This window comes from Atractosteus spatula, chromosome 1, assembly GCF_055471065.1.
Source record: "Atractosteus spatula isolate fAtrSpa1 chromosome 1, fAtrSpa1.hap1, whole genome shotgun sequence".
Classification (NCBI taxonomy): Eukaryota; Metazoa; Chordata; class Actinopteri; order Semionotiformes; family Lepisosteidae; genus Atractosteus; species Atractosteus spatula.
In genome coordinates this window covers 47,240,295-47,266,413 of record NC_142706.1, presented here as the reverse complement: position 1 = coordinate 47,266,413, position 26,119 = coordinate 47,240,295, and the positions used below count along the sequence as shown (strand labels likewise).

Genomic DNA, 26,119 nt, shown 5'->3' with positions numbered 1-26,119 from the left:
GGGGTTTGTGCTCAGGAAATTCCACACAGACAGCTTCGAGTTATACCTCGCTGCCTCGATACGAGATAACAGCACAGCATGACACAGCCAGTGGAATGGGACCTGTTAACTGCAAAATCTTACTCCTCAAACATTGCAAGGAAGCGCGTCCTTTATTTTTTGTACTGGTGAATTAACAGCCAGGCATGTCTAAACACTGCTCGCATTTGACACTGACTGGACCAGATTTTCCATACTATTTTCTCTGCAAAGGCTCACACACTGAAAGACTTCATGTCTGATACTGTACTTAGGCCTACACTTAAAAATTAATTTCAAAATAACAAAAAGCACAGCATGGAAGGTATTTTCAGACAGCTTGGCAGAAAACCTGCTTTATTAAGGAAGTAATCTAAAATGTTTTGGTGTCAAGGCAGTAGCCAGCCTTGTAGACTCGGACCCCAGATGTTCTGAACTTTTGAGAAGTACAGCATGAGTTTGCATGCTGGGGACATCTGCTTCATACAATGCAGTGAATCCCTCTCCTCAGGCTACAGCACAGTAAGCTGGCCTTTTCCAGAAACTCGGTGAGGAATGGAAAAACGCAGCACTTACTTCTGGATACTCGCACTAATTCCGAAACACTGAAGACTCCTGACTTTATAAAACTGTCCTCGAGGTAACCTGCGGAAAGAAAACGAGACTAGTAAAGATGTCAGCATCGATCAGCAAGACTGTTACAAGTCTCCTAAGAGCTGTGTAACAAACATGGACTCTCAATTTCCCTCGCTTTCAAGTCAATTTCCCTCGCTTTTGGTTTTCTAAATTCACATACTGTTTTAAAAGTAGCCCATTTTCCTAATTTTAACAACTCATGCATAAAAAGCACAACACCAGGAATTGATATTTCTGATTACGTTGCTTTCCTTTCCAATGCTGAGTCCCTCAAATTTTCTCATGAAAAAAAATGATTTCAGAAAAGCGCTTTCAAATTCATCATTCAGTTCTTGATTTTTTCTGATATTGATCAAAATGATTCAAAATCCCCCAGCTTCCAAACTTTGCCAAGAAGGTGCTGTCTGATATATGAGGTGAGTTGTACCAGATGTCTGAGATGAGAGGTTCAACCATATGGATCACCGAACAGAGGAAAAGAGTTGGAGGCGATTTTCCACACCAGGCTTTCATGAACACTGGGAAGCACGTCCCTGATCTCTGCAAGCTCTCCGGAGGTTAAGCTCTATTCTCTTGAATTTTATACTCCAGCACAACCCATTGAGCGAGCAAATCAGCAGAACACATTTGGCTAGACAGTAAGACAACGGTCAAACTGAAGTCTTCCTCATTCATGAAACGAGAGGTGAACTGACACCAACGGAGGTTGTAAAGATCTTACTGGGTCTGGAAATGTGATGGTTCACGTTGAGGTTTTGCTTCTTTTTGAGGTTGTAACACAAGGCCACAATTCTCTTACACACTTTTTCAAATAGAATCGCCAATTATATTTATATATCCACTGGGAATTACAGGTATGTCTCAGCTCACAGCAGCAGGTTCAGTGACAGAAAGAGTGAGGAAGGGCAGACAGGCCTGTCTAATCCACCCTACAAATGAGCTGCTCATTTTCTGAATCTCTACAAGTGCTTCAGGGACTTATGGGAGATGTAAGGCTGCCTGTAGGAGTAGCATGTCAGTCACTGACATCACTACCAGCCTAGAGGCACCCAACTTATCGCAGAAGTCACTGCTTCACCGAATAATCCCTAGATGACTACTGCCAAAGTCAACTGTGTGTCACTGCTGAGTAAATCCTGATCAGTTGGTGTCATCCAACCTCGAACCCGCAACAAACATCTTTACCTGCTGGACCGCTGGGGAGTTCCACTTTTCAAGCAATTTGTGAAAACTTAATTTAAAGATGTGGGTTATAATTTGCTAGTTGCAGTTTACTGGACAAAAGAAACAAACAGGATTTGATTAACTGAACAGTGCCAACAAGTGCCATGTGGTTGAAATCGGATATAAAAATCTTCCTAATATTTTTTAAATAGCAGATGTGTAAGAATAACGTCAGGGATGAAATAGATGTGGCTACAACTACGAAAAAAAAAAGACCGACCCAGCACTAAGTCGGTTCATGAGCAATACTGAGATTGTCTCAGCCACAATTCACATTCAGTGCAGCATCCTGTATAACAGCTCTGTGAACACAGCCTTCTACAGTAATCTGCCGATTGTCATGTTTTGCTTGGCAGTCAAATATACAGACCTGTTTCAGAGGTATAACTAAATTAAGCTCTGATTATTTTCATTCTTAATGTATTACACACTGGGACAAAAAAGAAAACACTGGTTGAGGCCGAAAAGAGGCATCCACAATTTGTAATAATTACAAGGACGTTGGTTGATAAACTATTCAGCATCGGTTTTTGCTCAAAAATGCCACACTCAGTCTTGTTTTACATTGAAATCACTCCCAGAAATAAACTCTCCTAAGCCAAGAATGTTAATGGTAAGACTGCTGCCATTGTTTCTTCGCAGGCAGAGTGCCAGCCACTGTACTTCAAACTTTCAAGTGCACACTGCTGGTAGGTAGCCCTAATTAAATTCAGACAGTACACAGAATTACTAGCCAAAGGCTAAGAAAGAGAATGCATTGTTGTACCACACTGGGCTCTGGAAAGTAACAGAAGCATATAACTGGCTTTTGCTTCACTTTAAAAATGCATTCGCTACAATATCACCGTACCGTACAAATCAGTGAACAGAAATATTAAACAGCTTAAACGCTCAAACTATGTGGAAAAAAGAGCACACTCTTAATTGTTTTAATAAGTTCTGCATCACTTAACATTATTAACATTATGGAAGGTCAGTAGTTGCAGGCACTTCTAATTAGCTACTGTCCTAAATCCCTATTCTGTTTGCCTACTTAAACCCCAGCAAAGCAGGAACCTTAGTGTATTTCTATCAAAGTTAAAAACAGAATTTCTGGGAACACATTTTGAGTACTGGATAAAACACTCATGGCCAGGACAAACGTCTTAGCTCCTGATAATAGAACTCAGTGGTGAAGCAAGCCTTATTGTCAGAATAACTGCTAGGGAATACAAGGTATCCATCGTGCACCGGGCTTTGCAGAGGGTTTCAGCACTAGTGGTTACACATCTTTTAAGGTGTGGGATCATTATCATTTCCTCACGAGGTGATTTTAATGACTTGAGTGTCACTATCTGGTATTTGCACTTGGAAAGCGTGGTCTCAGGGAGACTTTCTCAGAGCAAACCTTGGGGAGAACCAGTTCTACAGACCATAAAGACAGGCCATTGAGAAAGAACTGAAATATTTCAAATCAATAACAAAAAAAAGACACAGGAGACACCCAACATAACAAGAGAAAATGTCTCATTTTTTAGTATTCAAAATGTCAGAATACTAATATTAATGCAGTGTTTACCAACAATACAAAAGAAATTGAGAAGACGCATATGAATAATAATGACAACGACACTATTGCTGTGTATATGCAACATCCTATACAATTACACAGAATTCAGTTTGTCCCTCAATAAATGACTTTCAGAGATACAGTGTCTGTTAAGGGCATGCAATTGCTGTGCATTGTAAATTAATATTAATTAGCTCCGGGTGCCTCACAAGTCTGAGGTGAAGCACTGTACGCAACATTTCCAGATGCAGACATAGGCCAAGCCCATCCTTCAACTATATTGAGCTTTGTGCTAGGGAGGCTCCATCACTGCTGCCGGACGCAGAAGAAACTGCACCAGTTTGTTTTATTCTTCCTTCCCTAAATGTTGTACATCCAATCGTTGTAGGTTACAATTGCTTAAAACCCTGAGACTGCTTTTTATCCATTCTTGCCCTCTCCAGCGACTGCTTCAGCATAAACTTTTTTCATAACGTGTTTTGCGTGTGCTGGGTCATGCTTTTGTTCAAAATCACTCCCTTGGGGCAGGAACGTTTGGCCGACCTGAATGGTGTGATTGGTAGAAACCGACTGATCATCCAGCCATTTCTTGAAAGAAGCCAGGATAACAGCTTCAGCAGCAAAGCTAGATACTGTAGCCTATTCCAGAATCTCACACCCCTTTGTGTGAAGAAGTGCCTCCTGTTCTCAGTATTAAAGGCACTTCCACATAATTCCCTCTTGTGTCCTATGATTTATGTTTCGCTGTTAATTCCGAAGAAGTCCAGTGCTGACTTTGGCAACAAAGGTTTAACTCTTTAAGCCTGAATAAACTACAGAATGTTTTTTGTGCTTAAAATAAGATATTAACAATCAGTGATTAGAAAGATTGTTTCTATTTTTTTTTGTTTTGCATACAATTTTGCAGAAATTATTTCTAAAAAGTTCACTGAAGCTAAAAGATCCACATTACATCTTACTCATCTTGCAGCGTATCAGGAGGGAATGTTCCTACTGTATGTTGGATTAGAGGGCTTGTCTGCATATATACAGTACGGTGTCACAAGGATTTTTATCTCTGCTTACCTGCAAATACAAATGATCGCTTTACGTCCCACTAAATTCAAAGTTCAGCAACCTCAGATACCATACTTACAGATGCCAAAGTAGAAAGCAAAAATCTAATTTAATTGCTTTTTGAACCTCCGGAGCAAACGTGTACTTTAGCAAGTACAGACTTATCCTTTTCTGCCCCTTCTAATCCTATCAAACCCTAATCCGCTAACCTTCATAGCTCATTTTCCTGCATCCACTGTTAAAGGTTAGAATTCCACGGACTGCAGCCACACGTGAGTGCCCTGCTCCTTTCCTTTACAGTGTGATTGAAGGAGGAAGATGAAAAGCTCTGGCCTTGGAGCAGTGTTGCCTGCCTGTAGCCCAAGCTGAAGTACACACTGAGTGGAAAGCAGTGTAAATATTAGGTCAAGAACGCCATAGTTTACTACAGGAAAGAAGGAAAACTAGCATGAAATAATAAAGAACGGAAGGTATTGTGCTCGTGTAGACTTCTGCTGCTGGAGATGTGGCGTGAAGTGGTCGTCTCTATCTCTCTGCGGTGCACGCAAAACTCATGTGAGGTGGCACCACACACTGGTGGCACAGACATGCCAGCCTTGAGGGGCACAGCAAAGGTATAAACCACTTCTTAGCCACCCTGTGCACACGTCACTGGCCTGACCTCGTGTGTTTAAATGACGGCTAAACACTTGCGCTAGTCAGATTTCATTACAGTCAGACAGATGAAGTACGAAAGAAAAAAATGGAAATCAATTTTTGTACCTCCTCCAGCTGAGGTACAGAGTTGCAGTCTTCTGCTGGCACAGAGCACAAAGCCACAAGAAAGCAACAGAATACCGTAATCAGGACTCCACAGAGAGGGCACAGATACACCACAAAACTGGCTGAGCTGTTCGAAGGAAACAAAATTGCCAAAGAGAAGATGCTTTCACGGTTTCCCTGTTTAGAAGATATGCTGTATGTGTATACAGTATTTTAAGATGTTCTTATCAACTACTGAATACCAGTAGTTGCAAATGCTGAAGGTGATTAAGTCTGCACCATGTTTAATTAAGTCATAATGCAGTGCAGGGCTCCAGACAATAACTCTGTAACAGCAGCGCAAACGTCACACTGGACAGCAGGGTGCCCTGTGTTTTCAGAGCCGCTCTGCCTCGAAGACCCTGAATAACCCCGGGGCCAAACCACTTAACCTCCCCGTAATCCACTCCACCGGGCGGAAATAAAGCCCTCCTGGAGCCTGCATGTGTCACACCTCGGCTGAAATGGTTACAACATCTCCGAAAGCGATGGTGAGGAACACGTAGATACACCTACCCCACACTGGAGGAAAAGAAAGAGACTCTGAACGTGTTTGCCCAGGTAGAGGAATTAAGAAAATAAACCTGCAAGCAGCTGTTGGACAGGTTTCCATCTGAAAGCGTAAACGTACGGTGTGTGACAGCGAGGTGCATTTGGATACATGCAGAATATCTTCGGGGGATATTCACCAAAGCTATTTACTCCAGAAAACCATTATCAGTGCTTCTTCCAATGATGAAAACAAAGCCTGTCAACATTACAGAACTGCAAATAAATAAGTGAGGAATGTCCCTGATGACTTTTATATAGTATTACATGTTTTTGTTTAGGTTTTTGTTTTCTGCAAAACCAGTGAAGTACAGGATGTTTCATCCTTATGCATAAACCAATTTTTTTGTCAGTGGACAAAAATTTTCCCCAACTTAATACAAAAGGCATGCTGTATGAATTTACTCTCGCACAGCCAGCCTGTTTTGAATGAAGAAATACATATTAAAGTGTATTCTAATAAATTCACTAGACATTACCAAAATAATATTATTAATAACCACCCTGAAAAGTGTTCAATTAACTATAGCTTGTTTCAAGTTTACTGTGGTTAAAGTGACCTTCACTTTCTAAAACGTAAATGATTCCAAACATTTTGATTTCAAGGCTTAAACACGGGCTACTCATAAGGGCTGTGCCTATACCAATAATGAATTTTAAACCAGGTGCACAAGTCAAGATGCAGCAAATATCAAAAGAAACAATAATCTTGAGAAATCCTTTAATGTATGAGAATATAGGAAAACGATAAGATATGCTATGCTATAATATGCCACGTGCCAGTACCCACCCTTTCTCAGCAGTTCATGTACTGATGGAATTCTGTGGGCTCATTAAAGAACAGCACTGCAATGGATTGGAAGGACTGGGACTTGACTACCCCAGAAGTAACAGTAAACTCCCACCAGCTTTCAGCTTCACTCACTTTATTTCCATGCTTCTAACACTCCAAAATTTCTGAAAATTATTATTTGGGGTATTTTGCAAATTCTGCACTCCACTGCTCTAAATTAAGAACTGGGCTTGTTTTCTGCAGGCTTGTTAAATGTACTTTAGTTCTGGCACCTCTTTTATCCTCAGTATTTTACTTTTATTACATTTTCATAGAATTCTCCATTGAATGGAATGTTTTCTGTCCGTAAACCTAAGAAACCAGCAGGATATGAAACCTACTTGCATTCATATGAGCTTGAAATTTACTACTGTTCAACCGACCAAGGGTATTTTGGTAGAAAAAAATACCTCTAGCACAAACAACAATGTATGTAGGACTGATTGTGACACAAATGACTGCAATTCTACAGAGGCAAATGCCTTCTCAATCTTCCAGTCATGCTGCCTGCCCCATCTTGTTGCTATACTATGTAAATTTCTACGCATAAGGTCTACCTTTGTTCTACTGAATATATGCAAATATTTATTCATGGGTACACACCTGGAGGATTCTTGCCAGGCTCATTGTTACTTGGACTTCCTGACTGCTGGGAGTCTGAAAATGAAAAAAAGAAAAGGCATTTTACTATAAGGAAAAAATTCTGTGAAAAACGTGTACATTCTTGAACCTCAACTTTTCAACCGGTGACTGTAACCTTAACACAGCAGGACCACCTGTCAATGTTTCATTCTTTACAGTGAACTAGAAGAAAATCCTAGTCAAAAAACTTGAGCGTCAGTATTCTCTTCAGTCTATGGTATGTAAGGCTTTTACCTCATGCCATGGACTTGAATACAGGAACCTGGTATTTTATTCTATATTTTCATGGAATCCTATATTTGTAGACTGCCTTCCATTGTTTATTATACTGAACAAGCCATTTATGAATTCTACGGACTTTAAGAATAATTGATATATTCTTTTTCATTTAAAGAAATTTAAAGGGACATCTTACTTTTGGATATCTTAAGCAGATTTGCAAGAAAAACATTTAACAATTCATTGCAAAACAATCAATGAATAACTGATTGATGCAACAAAAAAAATTAAAAACTCTTTACAGTATGTAGTATTACAGTTTAGGTCATGAACGGTCTTGCCCTGCACAGTCAATATATACTTTTGTAACTTTATATACTTCATTGTAAACTGCAAAAGTGCAAAGTTTAGTTTAATATATATATAATGCATATTCTATGGGAAATATAAACAAAACTGAGTCTTTTCTTGAAATATCTGAACCCGGAGTTAATTTTATACGGATGAAACACAGCAATAACACAAAAATGGAATCTGCAGGGTTAAGGCCTCCAAAGGTCAGCAGCTGACAAGTTGACGCATGATACATTCCTTTTCTGGTGCTACAGTCATAACTTTAGCTATCTATCGGAGACTCATAAGACATCCTGTTCTACATTTGAAACACACTACACGAGAACTTTCCAGATTGTGGATCCCTTTTACCTACAATACCTTATTCTGCATTGAGGGGATAGACAGCCTGTGTAAGTTACTTTCTTGATTAAAACAGCTGATCACACCCTTGTTTAAAAACATCTAGCACTGTCCAATTAAAAGCCCTATGCAGATTCCCCATAGCCATATCACACTGTCGAAGACAGCATCCTGAAAGAAAGAAAGAACACCTCAGGAGAGGATTTGTATTGCCTAATACGAGAAAAGCCAGTGCAATTATCCTAGACAGTGAACTTAGATGGCCCCTTCCAACATTTTTTGTATATGAAGTTTGTGCGAGCTCCGTTTCAGAAAAAAAAACTGGTGGGATTTACTTTCTTCCCTTTAAAATTGACCATTAAACAGCGCTGCAAAGACGGAATGTTCTTGGCTGGAACTCAACAATGACAAAGAAGGGAGGGAACTTCACCATACGTTAAGCATGGATGAAAAAAAAACCCTGCAAATTTAACTCCTTACAATGCCTCCTACAGAAGTGGATACTGCCTTAAAGTCAGTTTCTAGTTCGCTTCAGTGTGCATTTACGATTTGAAGACACACGCTTCTCATGACTAATGCAGCCTAATAAGTATTCATTTTGTTACTAATACTGCTAATATAACTTGACACAGTAGCTCCGTGACACTCCTTGGTTTTTTCCACAGATCCCCACCCTGCACAGTGCATGGTGTCAGCCTGGTCTTCTGACAGATGAATGTTTCTTCCTTTCACCTTCTTTTTAACTGCCAAGCTTCATCCACCCATTTTAAAGAATCCAGCTATTGACATTAAAAGCAAACAACAATTAAATTACATCTGCAGAAGTGGCCTTACGAAGGTGCATGTGCTAACCTATACTGGTCGGTTCAAAAAATGTGTTAACGAGTTTATAGGTTAACTTTTGGTGTAACTTGAAAGAGTATAAAAAGGGAACAGGAAACAGGCTTCCATTTAATATTCAGCAGTACACATCAAACTAAAAGAAAACTGTACATTTAGGCCTGTATTGAAATGTTTCAAAAATGCCAAATTGATCAACATAAAAATGAATATATGGATCTGTAGCTCATCAGTATAAAGTGCCACAGGCTATCAAACCTCAAGAGAGAGGAAATGTGAAGCTGAATGTGCTTATTTGCAGTGAGCTACAACTAAATAACGGCAAAACCAGACAGAAGCCCTTTCGATGCACTTCATAACAGCGTCTTCAGCTGTAGAAGACAGTCCTTACACCCTGAGGGGAAGAACTCCATGCCCGCCGCCAAGGCTGTCTAGTTCCTGGGAAACGTAGCGGTTGATGTTGTAAAAGTAGCGCAGGACGCCCAGGGAAGCCGTGACCGAATCACAAGCACCTCCGATGCACTACAGAGTGCTTCCCGCCGTGCTTTCCCCTCGCAGCCTGGGCTCGCTCTGCCTGCGAAGACTGTCAGATCCTCGCATCCGGAGGCACCGTGACAAGAGATACATCATGGGACACTCGGCGCTATTTAGAGTGTCAAGACTCCATGGTGAAAGTCCGCTGCTTTCTGCACAACTGATCTGGTGTCACAAACTTCAGCTTTCCTATACAACACTGTTGGCCCGGGATTCACTGCTGTACTGCAGAACGGCTGGCCTGGAGAGCACATGGCACAAATACGCCCCCACATCACTCACATTAATTTTCTCAATTGTATAAATTCCCAAGATCACAACCGATAATATTCCAGACCCATCGTGCATCTAAAACATATACAACAAGGTCCAACCCAGGTGGCTGTTAATCATGGATTGTATATTCCACTTTATACAAAAACATGCCTGTCCTAGTTCGCTAGTCTGCAGTGCAGTCAATGTAAGTTTACAAGCAGACTATTTGCAACACGAATTTGGAGAGATACAGACACAAGCAGATTTGGAAATGTATTTATGACTCAAGCAAGTACATGCTTCTTGTGCATTTCAACGTGCTGGTCACAGCTCCCTCTTCACCCCAGTGAGGCCAGTACGTGTTCGTTGCTCTCCCGTTTGTGTGTGCACAGAACTACTTTTATTTGAAATACTGCACAGAGGCTTTTTTTATCTGAAGCGGGATGGTGTTTTCAGATTAGGAAAGAATGATCTCTCTGCACCGACGACGCTCCTACAACTTGCAAGTTCTTAGAGAAGAATCTGGATTGCCCACGCAAGTGACTTTAAGTACTTTATGCAAAAAGAAGGAGCAAATCCTGTCTCGGGAGAACAGCTGTTCATCTGCGGATCACCTATCGGCTTCATCGCTCACCTTCAGGTTCATAAAAGCGGATCATCCTTGAACACGAGGGACAGCCGATGATGAATGAATAAATGTCACATAAACACTGATTGATTCTGACCATAGATTAATTAATTCCACAGATGGAAGTAATTTAATGTATGTTAGGTTAAAAGCACATTTTCGAAGACTGCATTTCTAAGTGTTGATCTTAATTTCACCAACGGTTTCTTGTTGAGTTCATAACTATTTCTCTTCCCTGATCAAAAAGGTTTCATTTCTGACATCCAATGAGTTCTCAGTTTTGGATGTTATTTCCTTTAGTAGAAAAGCAAAAAATCTGCAGATTTGTACAGTAAATACAAGCAGAAAAAGTACGTAACAAAAACACTCAACAGAATAAGAAGGGGGGATTTAAAAAGAGACTTTTAAACTCCAATGATAAACCATCTAATAGTTTGTTACCAAGTATCACACAACTACTGATCCTAATACTATAGATTTTAGCAAAATCCTCAATTCTCTCCAAAAACACAGAATGTATGGAATTTACAGTTTTGTAAAGCTCTCATTGTGCGTGGGCAAAAAAAACGCAGTCATACTACAAAGAAAGCTATAGACTAGGCCTGTAATAAATAGCACAAGATATTTTTTTACATATCTTTGGTCACACCTAGTTTGCGTGTACACATATCAACGTAAGCACACGTTCTTAAAGCAGCCCTTTATTCGCCAAATCTATCAAGGTGCTGTGCAGGTGGTAAGACAACTGTTACTACTCCAAACAGCAGAATCGTTTCAAGATGGTAAAGAAACAATTGCCTTCAGTGGTTATCCAGTTGTCTCATACAAACACGGCTAGACAACATAATGCAGATAACTCGGCTTTTAAGGCCGATTTGCAAATTAGCACCTACCCACAAAAGCAAATGAAGTTTATTTTGTTTGCAGTTAGTGGCCTGCATGAGCCCTCTGGCTCCTATTTCCTGAAGAGTTACCCAAGGTTGATCCAGTCAGGCAGGAATTGAAATGCAAGCAGGATCAATACACATACCTTGTATCCCTAACTGTTCTGCACGTTTGCTAGCAAGCATGCAGACTAGAGAGACGCTACAATGAGTGTTACCCACCCATCTGCTAAGGATTACTAGTGTGGAGTTTTTTATAGCTGAGACTGGATTTTGGAATGTTGGTCTAAATCAAAAGAATATTACGAAAGCTTTCGATAAATACAACTGCCACAAGATTATTTGTATTTGGGAGTGTTCTTCCAGTATAGATGAAGTTATGAAAGGGAAATGACTGGTTTAATACTAAATCATTTCTTCTGGGTGTGTAAACTACTATATTATGGGTATTATGGCACCTCCACCGTATACTAGGTCTTCACTCTGTAAGAGAGCACTCATGGAGAGTCATCCATTAAAATCCATATCACATGAAACTTCAGCCAAATGTGTGCAAACGGTAACAAAAGTGTGAAGTAAAGCATTAACAAGCAGTTACAATCTCAGCAATCCTCTGGAAATATGGCTGTCAGATCTTATCGCAGCAATAACTAGAGATTTCCATGTAGTGCTTCCTCTGCGAGACAAGAAGGAGCTTTTAGAGAGGACAATTGTTTTTCTTTCCATAAAACCCTACTGAAGAAAAGTAAAATATGGAAATCTGCTAGATTTCCTATTGGTTATCTATAAAAATGCCTCTAAGAAGAAGCACAATTCAGTGTTTGATGAACTAAGTGCGATCAGGGGACATTCCTTGGCTAAACACTGGAGAAGCAGCTTGGCAACAGCCAACGTTTGTCCATATTTTGCATTTAACAGACATTTTAATAATACAAAGAAACATACAGTTATTTAGCATTTAGTTAGTTTTAGCGTTTAAAGATCTGGTTCAGGCTGTTCAATACATAAGACAAAGAGCAATAATGTCCTGGAAAAGAAACTTTCAAATGGAATATTACTGCAGAAGCTACACTGCAAAAACAAGCTAAGTCACACCTGCTTTGGTGAGCTACAGTATATACCCCTAATAGTACTGCTATTACTATTAATAAGTTTACAAACACAGAAATTACGATAGAAGCTAAAAAAAAACAGATCCAGCCCCTGTGGAGGCTAGGTATTTCCCTGCTGTGTAACACCCCTGTCTCCAGAAAGGGGTTCCCTGGCATGTCTGAGCTGGCAAGGGGAGCCAGGGTCAGACCCAGGCCAGAACACAAGACAGGAGGCAGGCTGCTTCTCCTTGGCAGCTGGTGAGCAGGCCGGGCAAGCAGACAGGCGGCTGCCAAGCCAGAAATGGAACAGGAGCTCTCAGAATTGGCAGGCAAGAGGGCTCCTACTGTACAGAGCTCACTGTTGTCAAAACAGTGGCATGAGAGACACACAGGTCCGCTGTTGGCACTCTAAGAACCACGCACTGGGGCGGGAGTCTCAGATCACCGGGAGAGAGCTTCTGCTCAAAGGCGCATAGCAGCAGAAAACAACTATATGTAGTTTATTAACAAACTCCTTTTAAAGTAATGGAAGCGCGTTCATTTAGAAAGCGGGGATAACTCATTTTGCATTACCTCAATCGGTTATTCCTGCAGAAAGAGGGGGAGGCTTGTGTGCTTACTGAAATTATGCTTTGAATGGAAGCACAAGAAAAAAGATATCCTATGAAGTAAAACATACTGTAACTTTTGGACAAGTAAATTCCTCTGATAAATTCTCAAGGCATTATGATCAGGTATTTTTGTAAATATGCTGAAGAATAAAAGTAAGCTTTGTTTATGAGTTGCTCATATTTTGTATAATATACAGTACAGTATATACTGTACTTATAATAGAATCCTAAATGGGATTTCCTGAAAAATCTGTAGAAAGTTCTGAAAGGTTAACAAAAGACATGCATTATTCAATATCTCATTGTGGACTGCTGGTCTGTTTAATTTCAATTTGTAAGAAGTTCAAAATTAAATACGGGTGCTATGAAAATATGACTTAGTCAAAAATACTTCTGTATTTTATAAGCAAATGTGCAGAGGTTCAAGAAAGTTCAAACACATTTTGCTTCTTTGGTAGAATCAAACATTTGTGTAAGAATCTTAACGTTTAAGTAATGATGCATTCAGAACATTTTATGCATTTACTTTTTCCAGGTCTTGTTTCTAAAACAATCGATTGTTATTAACGCAAAATTGCTAGTATCTAGTATTTCTGTCAAGAACTGTAGCTCTCCAGATTGAATGTGCCTCCATAACACGAGCCAGAGAGTGGGTGCAGTCAGTGACCTCAAGCTCGTCTCCAGGATTGTGCTTCTCGCCAAAAAGCTTTGCTTGTTTATCCATCCCATAGTGTATCATCGTAAAAAGCGCCCAAACACTCTTCAGACCCCTGTTCTGGTACGTGAAATGTTATAGCAGAAATTTAAAAAAAATTATTACACAAGCAGAGTAGTTTGGACAAACTAAACATGACATCATCCCACAATAAGATACAACAGACTTGTCCAAAGGGCAGGTGGCATGTCTGAAGTTCAGATTAAGTTAAACGCAGGTCTCCTGGATCCGCTTCTTCTGTGGAACCTTCTGTTGAACCCCATCTTAATTGACAACAATCGCGCGGTTACGCCGGTGACGTTTTCAGGCTTAACCGAGACTGCTCGGTCTGCGGATGCAATCGGAAAGGAAGATTAAAAAAGGAAGGAAGGAGGCGTGCAGCTGAAATGGAATTAAAAAGAAAGCACATCCGGACCAAAAGCAGAGATAGCATCATTTCCCACCCTTCTTCTTTACTCAGAGCATTCTAGTATTATCAAAATTGTTTGCCAGCACAGGATTGTAGCATGTTTTCAATCTGTCAATAAATACGAAGTTGGTTTAGCTAGTGGAAATGCTGCCCACAGCTAACTCTCTTATCTGGAGGTACCGGCTGCTGTGCTGCTGTCATCAAAGAGTCAGTGTGCGAGACAGGGAGGCAAAATCTCCCTGAACTGGAACATTCATATGAAACACGAGTCCCAGCTTATCAAGGTACAGAATTCACAACAAAATCTGCCGATAAATAAATGACCAGAAATGTGGTCTGCTTCGAGAGGTTTGCTCTGTTGATGACGTTTCTGCCTGGAGTACCCGGCAAAAGCGAAACCCTTGCTGGTGGGGAAGAAAACGGGAGTGATTTTTCAAAGATACGCTCGAATCCAAATCTCCGTGGCCCAACGTGGTTTGCTGCACCGATATTCCTACTGCTTGTTCAGAAAACTAGAAAAAGCACGATTCTCTTCCTGATACAAGAGAATAGTGTGGCGAAGTTTGGACTTCAGGGACGCTGGCATGCGTTTCATTCCTATTAAAATAATCATTCTTCCCTATTAAAATAATTATCATACCTTTCATATAATTATTATAATTATATCTAAATCGGTCCCAAATTCCTGCGCTGCAAAGGCCGTCTATTGTGCCGAGCATTTCTCCTTGCACTGCTCGCTCTTTCCCCCTCTTATCATTTGCTGCAATTTTATAAACACTGCAAAACACATCTCCCACTGCCAACTCCCAGCTTGGTGTGAAACCCAGCTTTCTTCTTTTTTTTTCGCCTCATTGAAAGTAATCACAGTTTGGAAACTTTCTTTTTTGGCTTCTGTAGTGCACACTCACAACTCTCACACACACACACTGCGCATACCGTCGACATTTCAGGAGGAGCAGCTTGGCAGCCATTTTAGATGCAGCCTGTGCAGTGCACATGTATAGAACCCGGTGCCAGCACTGCACGGACGGGGAGCCAAGACAAGTCTTAGTATTTGGAAAGAAGTTTATAGAGGAACAAACTCCAGAAATATCTCCTAATTACAAGGCACTAGAGCTGTAATGTTTTAACAATACAGCTGTGTTAATGTAAATATTTAATTTGGCAGTCCCCTCCGCCCACTTTTCTGCTTAGCGGTGTTTACTGTACAAAGTTGCCTCCCCTTATGGTGAGAGTTCCCTATAAACTGGCGTTTGTGACGAGACTTGGTGCATCCTCTTCAGTTCTGGCTGCTATCAACTGAAGTAAAGCCAAAGTTACTTAACTTCATGGGTCTTGACTCTAAAACTAACAATCTGACTCACGTGGGCATTTTTTTTCTGTGTTGACAAAACACAGGGGCCTTTATCAGGAGAGTTATAACCCAAATAAGATAGTGCAAGGAAATCGGCTGAGCGGAGAGAAAGGGGATCTTATCAAGCCAGTGTCCAATCAGTAATGCTGTGCACCACTCTGCACAGCACAAAGCCAAACAACCTCTGCCTGCACTGCCTAATATTTCTGCTTTCAGTAAGAAGAGAAAACGAGCAAGCGAGCCAACTAATAATTAATGGGCATCCATCATCCATATCTCTCAAACCATCTAAAACAAAACGAGGCTTCTAGCCAACTTTAGGAAATCCATCTTCATCAGTGTTATGACAAATTACAATAAAACGGATCAAGACTGATGCCTTCAAATACTAAGAGCCATTCACTATACATTATGAGAGCTCAAAAGAAGCAGGGAAAATGTGAGTATGGTAAATGTTATATTAGGGCATCAGTTTGGATAGCTGTCAAAAGCATATAGAGATATTTTCAACATTACAATTTGTAGCATCATTATATTACGCATATATTATTATTAGATCTGCCCCACTTCTATTAAAGGTAACCAATACTGGAGATGAACCTTTTGAAACTTTAATGCAAGTTTAAAATGTTTTAGAAAAATGAATCTGTTGACAGAAGCTAAGGGCAGGGGACATGTGTTCGGTTTTTTTTTTTATTTTGCTCTCAGCTGTGATAATGTAAACCCCTCTGCTAACACACTATAGCGAAAGGAGGAGATACGAGAGGCTGAATTCTGAAGGCTGGTGGTGGCAAACGTGAAGAATCATCAGACTGAGCTTCCAGTGCCTGTGCATATTAAACAACGAACAAAACATTCCCGAGAACAATGAAGGAATAAAGAAACGTATTTTCTCATACCCTCGTGGTAGGATGGAAGTGACAAGACTCACAAGGCCACTCCGTCTGAAGCAGACAGTTGCCTACTGTTTAATGCAGGTCTCCCGGTCACCAAAAGGTTGTGTCACTCTATTGTGACGAGCTTTGAGATAAATACTTTTTTTAGAGGAGCTATATAACATAACATCTATTATTAATATTATTATTCCTGCTGTAGCATATCAAAATATAAGGTAAGCCTGCAAGGTTAACACGAAAAGCTGAACATCACAGTATTTCAGTAAACCTGCATGTATCTGGTCTTCCATGCAATCCAAATTAAAGTACCTAGTTGCAGTGACATTCATTTATTTAGAACACCTTTTAAAAATACCTGCTAAACAAAATGTAAAAGAGCATTCCATCTCACACACAGAATATACGACAGTATGATATATGAATTCAGATGAAAAACCTCAATGCCAAGCTACCTATGATCATTGCTGTTGATATTCTATAGCAGATTAATGTGTGTCAGTGCAATATGGACACTTTACAGTGATTAAGAACAATTAAAATGCAGTGCTACTTTCACATTAAGAGTAAGTCGGGGCTTAACAGGTAAAAGGTTAAAAAAAAAACAGATATCATGACTTAAGAATGAACCCTTAGACCTTAATGTTGGGAACTGTAATGTTACCCAATGGTGAGTCTTTTACATCTAATGTTATTTCATAATGCATTTTCCATTGTTTCAGTTGAAACAGTATTTATTAAATTGTAAACTGGACAATATGGTCTATATTACAGGATTAAATCTGATTACATAAAAAGTTTCCTTAAAAACCTTGTGACATATCAAATATCACCTACATTAATCTTCAAACTGTAGCAGTAGGTCACATACAAAGTCTTGAAATGTCCTGTATCTGAGAGTCTGGAAACAGACATGCTCAGCTATTACAAAGTATGGTATGCTTTTCTGTAATGGATTGAGTTAAATACTATAAAGTAATAATTTCATTGTTCACTGCAGGGCTCCAGTATTATACCAGTGAGCTGCTTAAAAACGTTTCCAGTCATGAATAAAAGAAGGAGTGAACAAAGCAAAAGAGAAAACGAGTGCAACATTCAATTTCGGAGAGGCGGATGCCTCCCTTAATAAGAAAGCAACACTTACAATCGGGGAATTAAGCTTGACTGTTGCGAGGCCACGGAAACGCAGCCAAACCAAAAAAAAAAAGGCCAAGCTAAAGAGAACTTTTTTACCCTCTTTAGAATAATGCATGCAAAATTTGACAAAATGAGAGTGCAGAAGCATTTATAGACTGTCCCTGTGTGTATTCCCTGTGGAGAAGTGATGTGCATACTAATGGTACCAGTATGCTAGCTCCCTTTATACAGTGATTTTTTTAAACAATGCTGTCTACTTGAGAAACCCCCACAGGGTGAAAAGAAGACTGTTTTATGGTGCAAAGAAACAGACTTTTCATTCGGGACAACAAACACAGAGGAACTACCCGGTCTCACACAATGCACCCTGTAAGAAAATCAGATCACTATACTATTCATCATAAAAAATAGCAGCATCATTGGAGCATCTGCCTTCAAGCTCCTGTTGGCCATTCCTTCACACAGACATCACAACGTGACCCTTTGCAGAACCTCTCTCCTGTATGAGACTTTGTCATCTGAACATGTGGCAGTGCTTTGACTTTGTAAAACATAAAACCTCCAACAGGATGTTTAACGTGGAATTCTAAAAATACAAGTTTGGCATTTTAATACATGAACTGTTCGTTGAAAGGACGTTAAAAGAGGTTTTTACTGGTGAGGAATTAACATGCTGTGGACTGAAAGCAAATACATTTACTTTAGTTTAAACAACACGCTAAACATTACATATTTGATAAGATGGTGGGCTTATTTAATCATTTTTATCATTTTAAATTTAAGGCCACAAGACACTGCAAAATACGGTCACCATTTGTACCTTCCAAGCTATTGTTTAGAAAACGAACCTTCTTGTCATTAAGAATATTCTCCTCAACATCAGACCCCACAGTGACAGAAAATAAATGCATACAAAACTAAGAAAGTTTGTAGTGCATCACTGTCTAGTTTTTCCTGGTCTGGTTGAAGTTCCACTCCAAATTCTCAGTACATCTCACAAATCACTGGAGGGAGCAGTGGTCTTTAGAAGCCATCTTGGAAAGTGGCAAACTTCCAAGGTCTTTGTTAAGAGAAAAGAGTGAGAATATAAATTTAATTATGCATGCATATTCCCATTCATTGTGGGAGAATAACCAATAAAATTCCACTGTATGGTTCTCCAACCTCAAGAAACACTAATGAAGTGTCTCCCAGATTTTGGAAAGGAGCCAAAACAGTCCATTAACTCCCCAGAAGTTAAGAAAAAAAGAAAGAAAAAGAAAAAAAACAGTCTATCTTGGTCTGTTTTGTAGTTATGAATGAAACAGCAGGCAGTTGGTATGGAATCATCACTCTGTGTATTCTGCAGTTATGAGCAGCAGAGAGGCCCAATAAAAGCAGCAGAGGGGAAAATGTTAGCACAGCACAACACAAACAGACAAGACAGACAGACCTTTGGCAGGAGGTCCCTGTGATTTTGGAAAAAAAAAAAAGGATTCTTTCATCTCACCATCCCCCTCAGTTAATTATAAGACAAAAGCATTGTGGACCTTGTGCTTGGCAGTTTCTCTTGTAATCAGAATAGGCTTCTGGGCTCAACTGCTTTTAACTCTTTCCCAGATCTTGAACCCTATTAACAACTGCTCCAGTGATGGCCTGACTAGCAATGTAGTTAAAATATCAAACAGCTTAGGAAAACAGTCTACAACTAAAGCTGTGTTTTAATCAGCCAGCAGGAACCTGACTGCAAGCTGAAGATATTAAATACCTGAAATTCATGATCTTGTGTTGATTTAAACCTGCAATTAAATCAATCCATCATTAACTGAAACCCATATTAACGTGTTAAATGTGAAAAACAGACTACACAGTTACAGGGAAGAGAGTGCAACAAACCATTTTTGCATGTTTTAAATGGAAAAATAAGCAAGATATGGAGTTAATGCATAACAATTCATTATCACAGCTTCCATGCTTTCCTTCTCCTTGAATTTAGGAATTTAACTTGAACTAACAGCTAATTATTTCGGGAGTCCCAAAAGTCCCAATTTGGAGTTTGGGCTGATCATTTGTTTAGTCAGAATATGACTTTTTCATTTCTATGACTCATGGTAGATCCTTGTCAGGACCTGCTGTGGTAGCAGTCCATTGCTAACACAAAGCACGATGCTACGCTGTTACTCAATACCAACATGAAACAATAAACACTTAATCTCCTCGGTTCAGAAAGGCACATGCTGAACCACTGTTGTGAAATAAAAAATGAAACTTTTTTATTTAAAAGAGTATCAGAAGTGGCTGTTTTTTAACTTGCGTGAAAAATGCCTTGATATGTTTGGACCTAAAGTGAATGATTGACCTTTTCAGTTTATTTAACTAAATCTGAGTAAAGACAAAAGTAAAGCAGTTTGCTAATCAGACCAGTGTGGTATAGAGTACTGTGTTCATCAGCACACAACAGCGAAATACAAAATACTACAGCATGTGACATTATGAAAACTATAAAGAGAAGAAAACTTCACACCATAAAATCCCCCTAAAGACATTAGTTCCACTTTACGCCTAGACGGTACATTTCTCTACAACCAAGATGATCAAAACACATTTGGGTTCCAGAGGTCAATTTCCCTTTCTTTTTTTCCTTACCATTTGTCTTTTTAATTAAAAGTACATAAAAATTAATATCCGAGGACCAGTGAAATGGTACAGCACCTTTAGGTTATGGGTAACTATTATTATTTATTGTACCATAGCTTGCCAAATTATTCAGACAGCATTAGAAACAGTTCTACTAGTCAGTCCTTAAAGGGGTCAGGTTTTGTTTCCTGGATAAACTTCCTAATTAACCCACACCGCAAGACGTCTGTAAGTGCAGATCTGAAATGCTCCCAGTCGGCTGCACCAACCAACATTAAAACCAACAGAACCAATTGGTACAACCAATACAAAACTTTCAGCATCCAGCAGTTAAACAGACATAACTGTGGAACACGAGTTGGACAGATCACAGCATGCAAGTCAAATTATTTCGAGCTAATGAAAAATGCTAAAGCACAATGTATAGTATCCTTAATGAATCTCCCACAGGGCAATGAAAAGGATTAGTCGTCCCTTATGTTTCTGATTGTCAGGGAGCATAAATCATTTACCCACAAGCCAGTGGTGACAGCATGCTTTTGAAAGCTAACTGAGCCAATAGATCACAAGCTTACAGAAGAGGAGGAGCAAGGTGCCAGACAGACGGCATTTTTACATGACTGTGGCCCCTGTCCAGCTGGGCAAAAGGTAACTGATGGGAGCTGCCCAGCATTGTTTACATTCCAAGTCAGATTTTCAGTATTGTTGCAGAAGGCTAATTAGGATGTTGAAGGAATTATTCATCATATGACATCATACAATGTCACATCCAAGAGGTGCTTTTGGCCGAAAGTGGGTTAATGACACATAGTGCATACCGATTCACCCAACTCCACTGGCATCCACTCTTGAAAGAGGAAACAACACTGAAATGCAGAAAGAATGATGCGTATGAAAAGCATAGGGTCCCATCCCAGCATTCAGACCAAATAAGCACAAGAGTACGTTTTACACAATGCCACAGCTTGCTAATTGATTCAGTACCAAGATCCAATTACTCTCATACTTATCACTTCCATTGGCACATCAACCACCAACATATACAAGGAAGAATGATGGGGAAAAACTCACTTAACCAATCAATCATGCCCTGAAAACAGAAAACAGAGGCATAATCCCTTATTATGAGCACAAGAAATATTGTGGAAATCTTGGTCAAAAACAGAACAATTTCTTAACTTCATATCCAAAGCAGCCTTTACGGCCCCAGATAACCTCAGAAAGCATTGTGCTTGAGACGCAAGAGAAAAACTATTTTGTGAACTGGCAGACTACTAAGCAGACTAAAAAGTTTCTTTTAGGAAAAGAGACAAAAATAAGCAAAAAGAAATCTATGAGGACACAAAAGCACAAATTTATATCATACATCTATTTTGTTGAAAAGCAACATATCTCTAACAAAGATACAGAACAATTTCCAAAAATGTTTGTTTTTTTGAAAACATGGGTTTTCCCAATAACTTTAAAAGACAAAAACGGATATAATTGATTCCAGATTGTCCAGCTTTCTTTGACGAGATGTGCTTCTTGACCTTTGCTTTACCAATCCTGTTCAGTTCTACCTGTTCTGCAGAATGTCTGTCAGAACACAGAATGCCAGTTGTGAAAAAACAATACCACGGCCATGGCTGTGCACTGGAAGGGTGTGTGAAAAGATCTTGTTTCTATTACAGGCCAATCGGTCAAGATGCACTGAGCGACTGGATATAAGAACCTTCAGGCAACCGTGATGGTAATATACTCCTAAGTATATTTCACACTGCACATGCAAAGTAAAGGTTCAATACATACTGAAAAGCTGAAAGAACAAACAACGTTTTGCCTGTTGAGCCTTCTGCATGTGTTTGACACCTAAAGAAGGCTGAAGAGCCTTTGCGTCTCTCTCATTGCGTTTCTCCTCTCTGCTTTTCAGCACGGAATGAACTTTTACTTGTTCCTTACTTGACGTCAGTGCACAGTGACATACTGTAGCTCGCTCCTGTGAAGCAGGATCAGACAGGATAGATAAAAATGACCCTTAAGGAATGGATGGCAACAGTTTAAACATGCTTAATACACAGAATAGGTTCAGTCCAAGAGTAAGCAAACCGTTTTATAGTGTGTCAAGAAAGCTGTGGCCCAAATGGTCTAATTAATAATTAAAAATTTAAGGGAACAGAAAGTAATTTAAAAAATGATCATAAAAGAGTACTAGAATATACAGTTATAGAAAATGAAAATAGTAAATTTGAAATACAGGTCAGAAAAACAGATCAGAATAATACCATTATTACAAGAAATACACTGGATTTTTTCCAACATTGTAACAGTAGAACAAACTGTTAAAGAATAAAGTAAAGAGTCTTGTGGATAATCAAGGAAACTGTTTAGACAATGAAAAGGAAAAAGCTGATGTATTGATTTAAAGCCCATCAGGTGTTTACCAAGGAGGAAGCCGACATGCTTCAGGGAAGACAAACTTCTAATACTATTAGCATTGAAGAGGCAAGAGTGTTGAAGGTACTTAAAGCACTTAAGACAAACAAATCTCTACATAATGATAGTATAGTAATCTATCACTTGCACTTGGTGGAAATGAGGTTCTTAACTAAACGCATCCATAGGCCATTAACACATTTCTTCCACTGGTCTCTCAAAACACGTAATACCCATTAACTGAAGATGTAGTGCCTATTTATAAACCTAAATCAAGTCATTATTGACCAGAACTCTTACTTCTAATACATATGAAAACCATAATTTGTACTAAATCGAAAATTAGTGGCATGTCAGTAATATCCTAGGGGGTAGTCAACAGGGATTTAAAGGTTGATCTTTTCTAACTTCTTAGAATTATTTTATCTTTCCTCATATGAAGGATTAATGTCTAAACTGCATGCGGTAAGCACACAAGTTAATTTATTTGAATTAAGACCTACTTAATGGTTAGGAAACAGTACAGATAAGGGATAAATCCTCAAATATAGGTAATTAATTACTACTTAAATTTAATTAAATTACTGGAGTACCACAAGTATTTGTATTAGAACCACTATCTACCTTCTATCAATTCTATGGATTCTGATATAGGTAGCAAACTACTTAAGTTTGTAAGCGATAAGAAAAAGGAAACACTGTAGAAGTTGCAAAGGAAATTCAAAATGACAAAATTCAAGGCAGGGCAAACACCTGGTACATGAACTTTAATCTAGACTATTACTTTAAGTGCAGAGTATTACATGCAAGCAGCAAGAACGTACATTACATACAGTACATAACATGGGAAACCTAATCTGAAGAAGTTACTTATGAGAAAGACACTTTGTCTTTGTCTGATGGAAAGCAATATGGATGTTTTAGGATATGTTTATGTAATTAAAGTACAGAGTTTAAATCAAGTGATGTGAAAATTGTACAATATACTGGAAAGCCCTTATTTAGAATACTGTTTTCGTCACCATAAGTTTACAAAATAGATACTGCTGCTCTGGAATCATTCCAGAGAAGAACTGCCAGAAACATTCCAGGGCTTAGCGAATGTCCTACACTGACAAATAAAATGAGCTGAACATTTATAGTCTTTAACAGAGAAAACTACAAGGGGACCTCATTCAATGATTCAAAATTTTCAAAGGCCTTGACATAAGCAACACACTGGATTTCCTTATAGACAATACAGAAACCTAAGCCAGATGCCACAAGTAGAAACTACAGGGAAGTACCCTAAAATCTGAGAACAGGAAGCATTCTGCTACAGAAAGGGTTGTGGAACGCAACACATTGAAGGTACAAGCTACCCAACTCTGTCACTGAAGGTTTAAACTGGAGGATTTTTTTCATGACACAGCTGTAAAGCATCCTTAAATTAATTAGGTACTAGCAACCAAACATCGGTAACCTCTTTTCTGATCTTATTAGTTTTAATAATGGAATCCTCATCTAACTCCACTTGTTCAACCCCTTAAAAATATCTAGACTAAAGCAAAATTAAGAAGCAGTCTTAACATTTGTCAAATAAAGTGTAATATTATCCTAGCTGCACAAAATAAATTGCTGAATGTCTCAGTAACTATTACCCTTATGGCTAGTAAAAGACTTTACTGCTAATGAGCCCCAACACATAAATGCTCTTTTAAACCTTACACAGGGCTGCATTAAATCAAACCAGGCAGAGGGGTACAGTGGGGTTAACTTCAATTGCAATTGGGGTAAGTAACACGTTTCATCAGCCTAGCATGCAGTGTTATGAAAAGGAAGTGTTGTAAAACGCAGGGTCAAAAGTACTTTGTGCAATTTCTAAATAATGGATGCAAGCTGGAGCCCCGATAGTGCTCAGAAATATTTTTAGAGCTTGGGGCTAAAACAGGGAGAATATATGAAAGAATTACAGACTTTTGTGCTGAGCTGGCTCGACTCTGTCTCCAGCATAACTGAAAAGGCAGACGTGAGGAGAGAAAAAGAAAAATCACCAGAGAGACCTACAAAGTCAGTGTTGGGAGTGTTGAGTAAGTGAGGGGCCAGGACTGCTGTCCATTTCACTTCTTAGGTTAAAAATAGGCATGAGCACCAAGCTAGAGCAATCAGGAGTAAGAATCTCTGCACTTTACTGTATATTCTTAGTACGTGCTTATGTTGTAATACATATTTATGACTTGGCCTTCCCAAGGAATTCACATGATGTGCAATAATAACAATGCAATACTTTTGTCCAAAAAAGCAAAAACACTGTTTGCTCAGCAACAAAGAGACAGCATTGATCTGTTTGGGTAACATTCCTAACTTCACAGCACAGTTCATTTCCAAGTGAATCATTGATAAGGGATCTAAAGCAGAGCACACAATGTTACTGTTTGTGCTACTGTATTCCTTAATTTATTTTCACTTACAGTTGATTTTTCTTTTCTCTACACAGCATCTAATGTTTTTGGCCTTGGCTCAGAAACAGAATCATTCTGTGCTCATGAGTCTTGCACAAACGCCCGTCTGCTACAGCAATAATAACTTGTGGTTTGGCTTTAGAACTGTGTTTATATGGGTAACTGTGAGGACTGGAACCACTAAATTAATTTCAGATCCTCTTTTTAAAACCCATAAACAATGTTACACAAAGCTTGGCATTAGGGACTTCAACTATGCTGACATAACTGGACTTACTGCTTGAGGGAAACATCTCATAGGTCACTGTCATATATGTAGGTCTCTGAATCTCAGAAGATACAGGGGCTAAACAATTAGACTTGCTAAGAAGTAATTTAAAGATAAACTATAATAGGTCACAGTAGCAAGTTTTCTTCAAATCCGAATATAAACAAGTTGGCAAAAACAATAAAACTAATTACCTGTGTTATTTAAGCAATTAAAGGTGCTCAGAGAGGACAAACATTTTTTTACTTTTAGTTTGCTCCACATGTTTGTCAAAGCAAGATTTAGCGTCACCTAACAACTTGGTGAAAACTCTTAAAACAATATTTCATCCAATACATACAAAAGAGGACATTCAAGCAGGGTTAAGAAGGGAGCCTAAAATGAATAGTTCAAAAACCCTCATTTCAGACTGGTAAAACAGAATAACTAAAGCCACAAAAACAATCTAACTTTAAACTTCGCAATGGAATACATGTATTGTCACAGCTACAGTAAAGAAACAACGAAGTGCTAAGAATGTAATTATCATTTAACTGAAAATCTATAGAATTGATCAATATATGGGCACTACCATGGCCTTATTTTTCAAAATGGCTCAGACTGAGTTGATCAGTCTTGGATGTATACTGAGCTATACAGCTGATGCACTTTTTTTTTTTGGAGATGCACAACGTTCTCATGATGTGGTCAATGGAAGCCAAAGGAGAGATCAGGCCACGTATCATCAGTAACCGAATTCCACTTAAACCCATTCTCACAAAAGGAAAAGGGCACAGCAATCTACTGTATCACCAAGAGCCTGTGTT

General features: G+C 39.1%; 1 protein-coding gene across 14 annotated transcripts in view; it reads right to left on the bottom strand.

The window, feature by feature from the left end:
* The window catches only part of LOC148840986 (nuclear factor 1 B-type), a 126,115-nt gene that overhangs the window by 39,956 nt on the left and 60,040 nt on the right, over window positions 1-26,119 (bottom strand). For 10 of the 14 annotated variants that reach the window (XM_088905323.1, XM_088905917.1, XM_088905410.1 and 7 more), the window contains exons 3-4: window positions 7,269-7,322; window positions 595-663 (exon numbers count right to left, since the gene is read on the bottom strand). In XM_088905323.1, the coding sequence (XP_088761449.1) occupies window positions 595-663; window positions 7,269-7,322 (123 nt within the window). The remainder of the gene's footprint in view (window positions 1-594; window positions 664-7,268; window positions 7,323-26,119) is intronic. The other 4 variants (XM_088905756.1, XM_088906002.1, XM_088905826.1 and 1 more) reach the window with 1 other exon arrangement.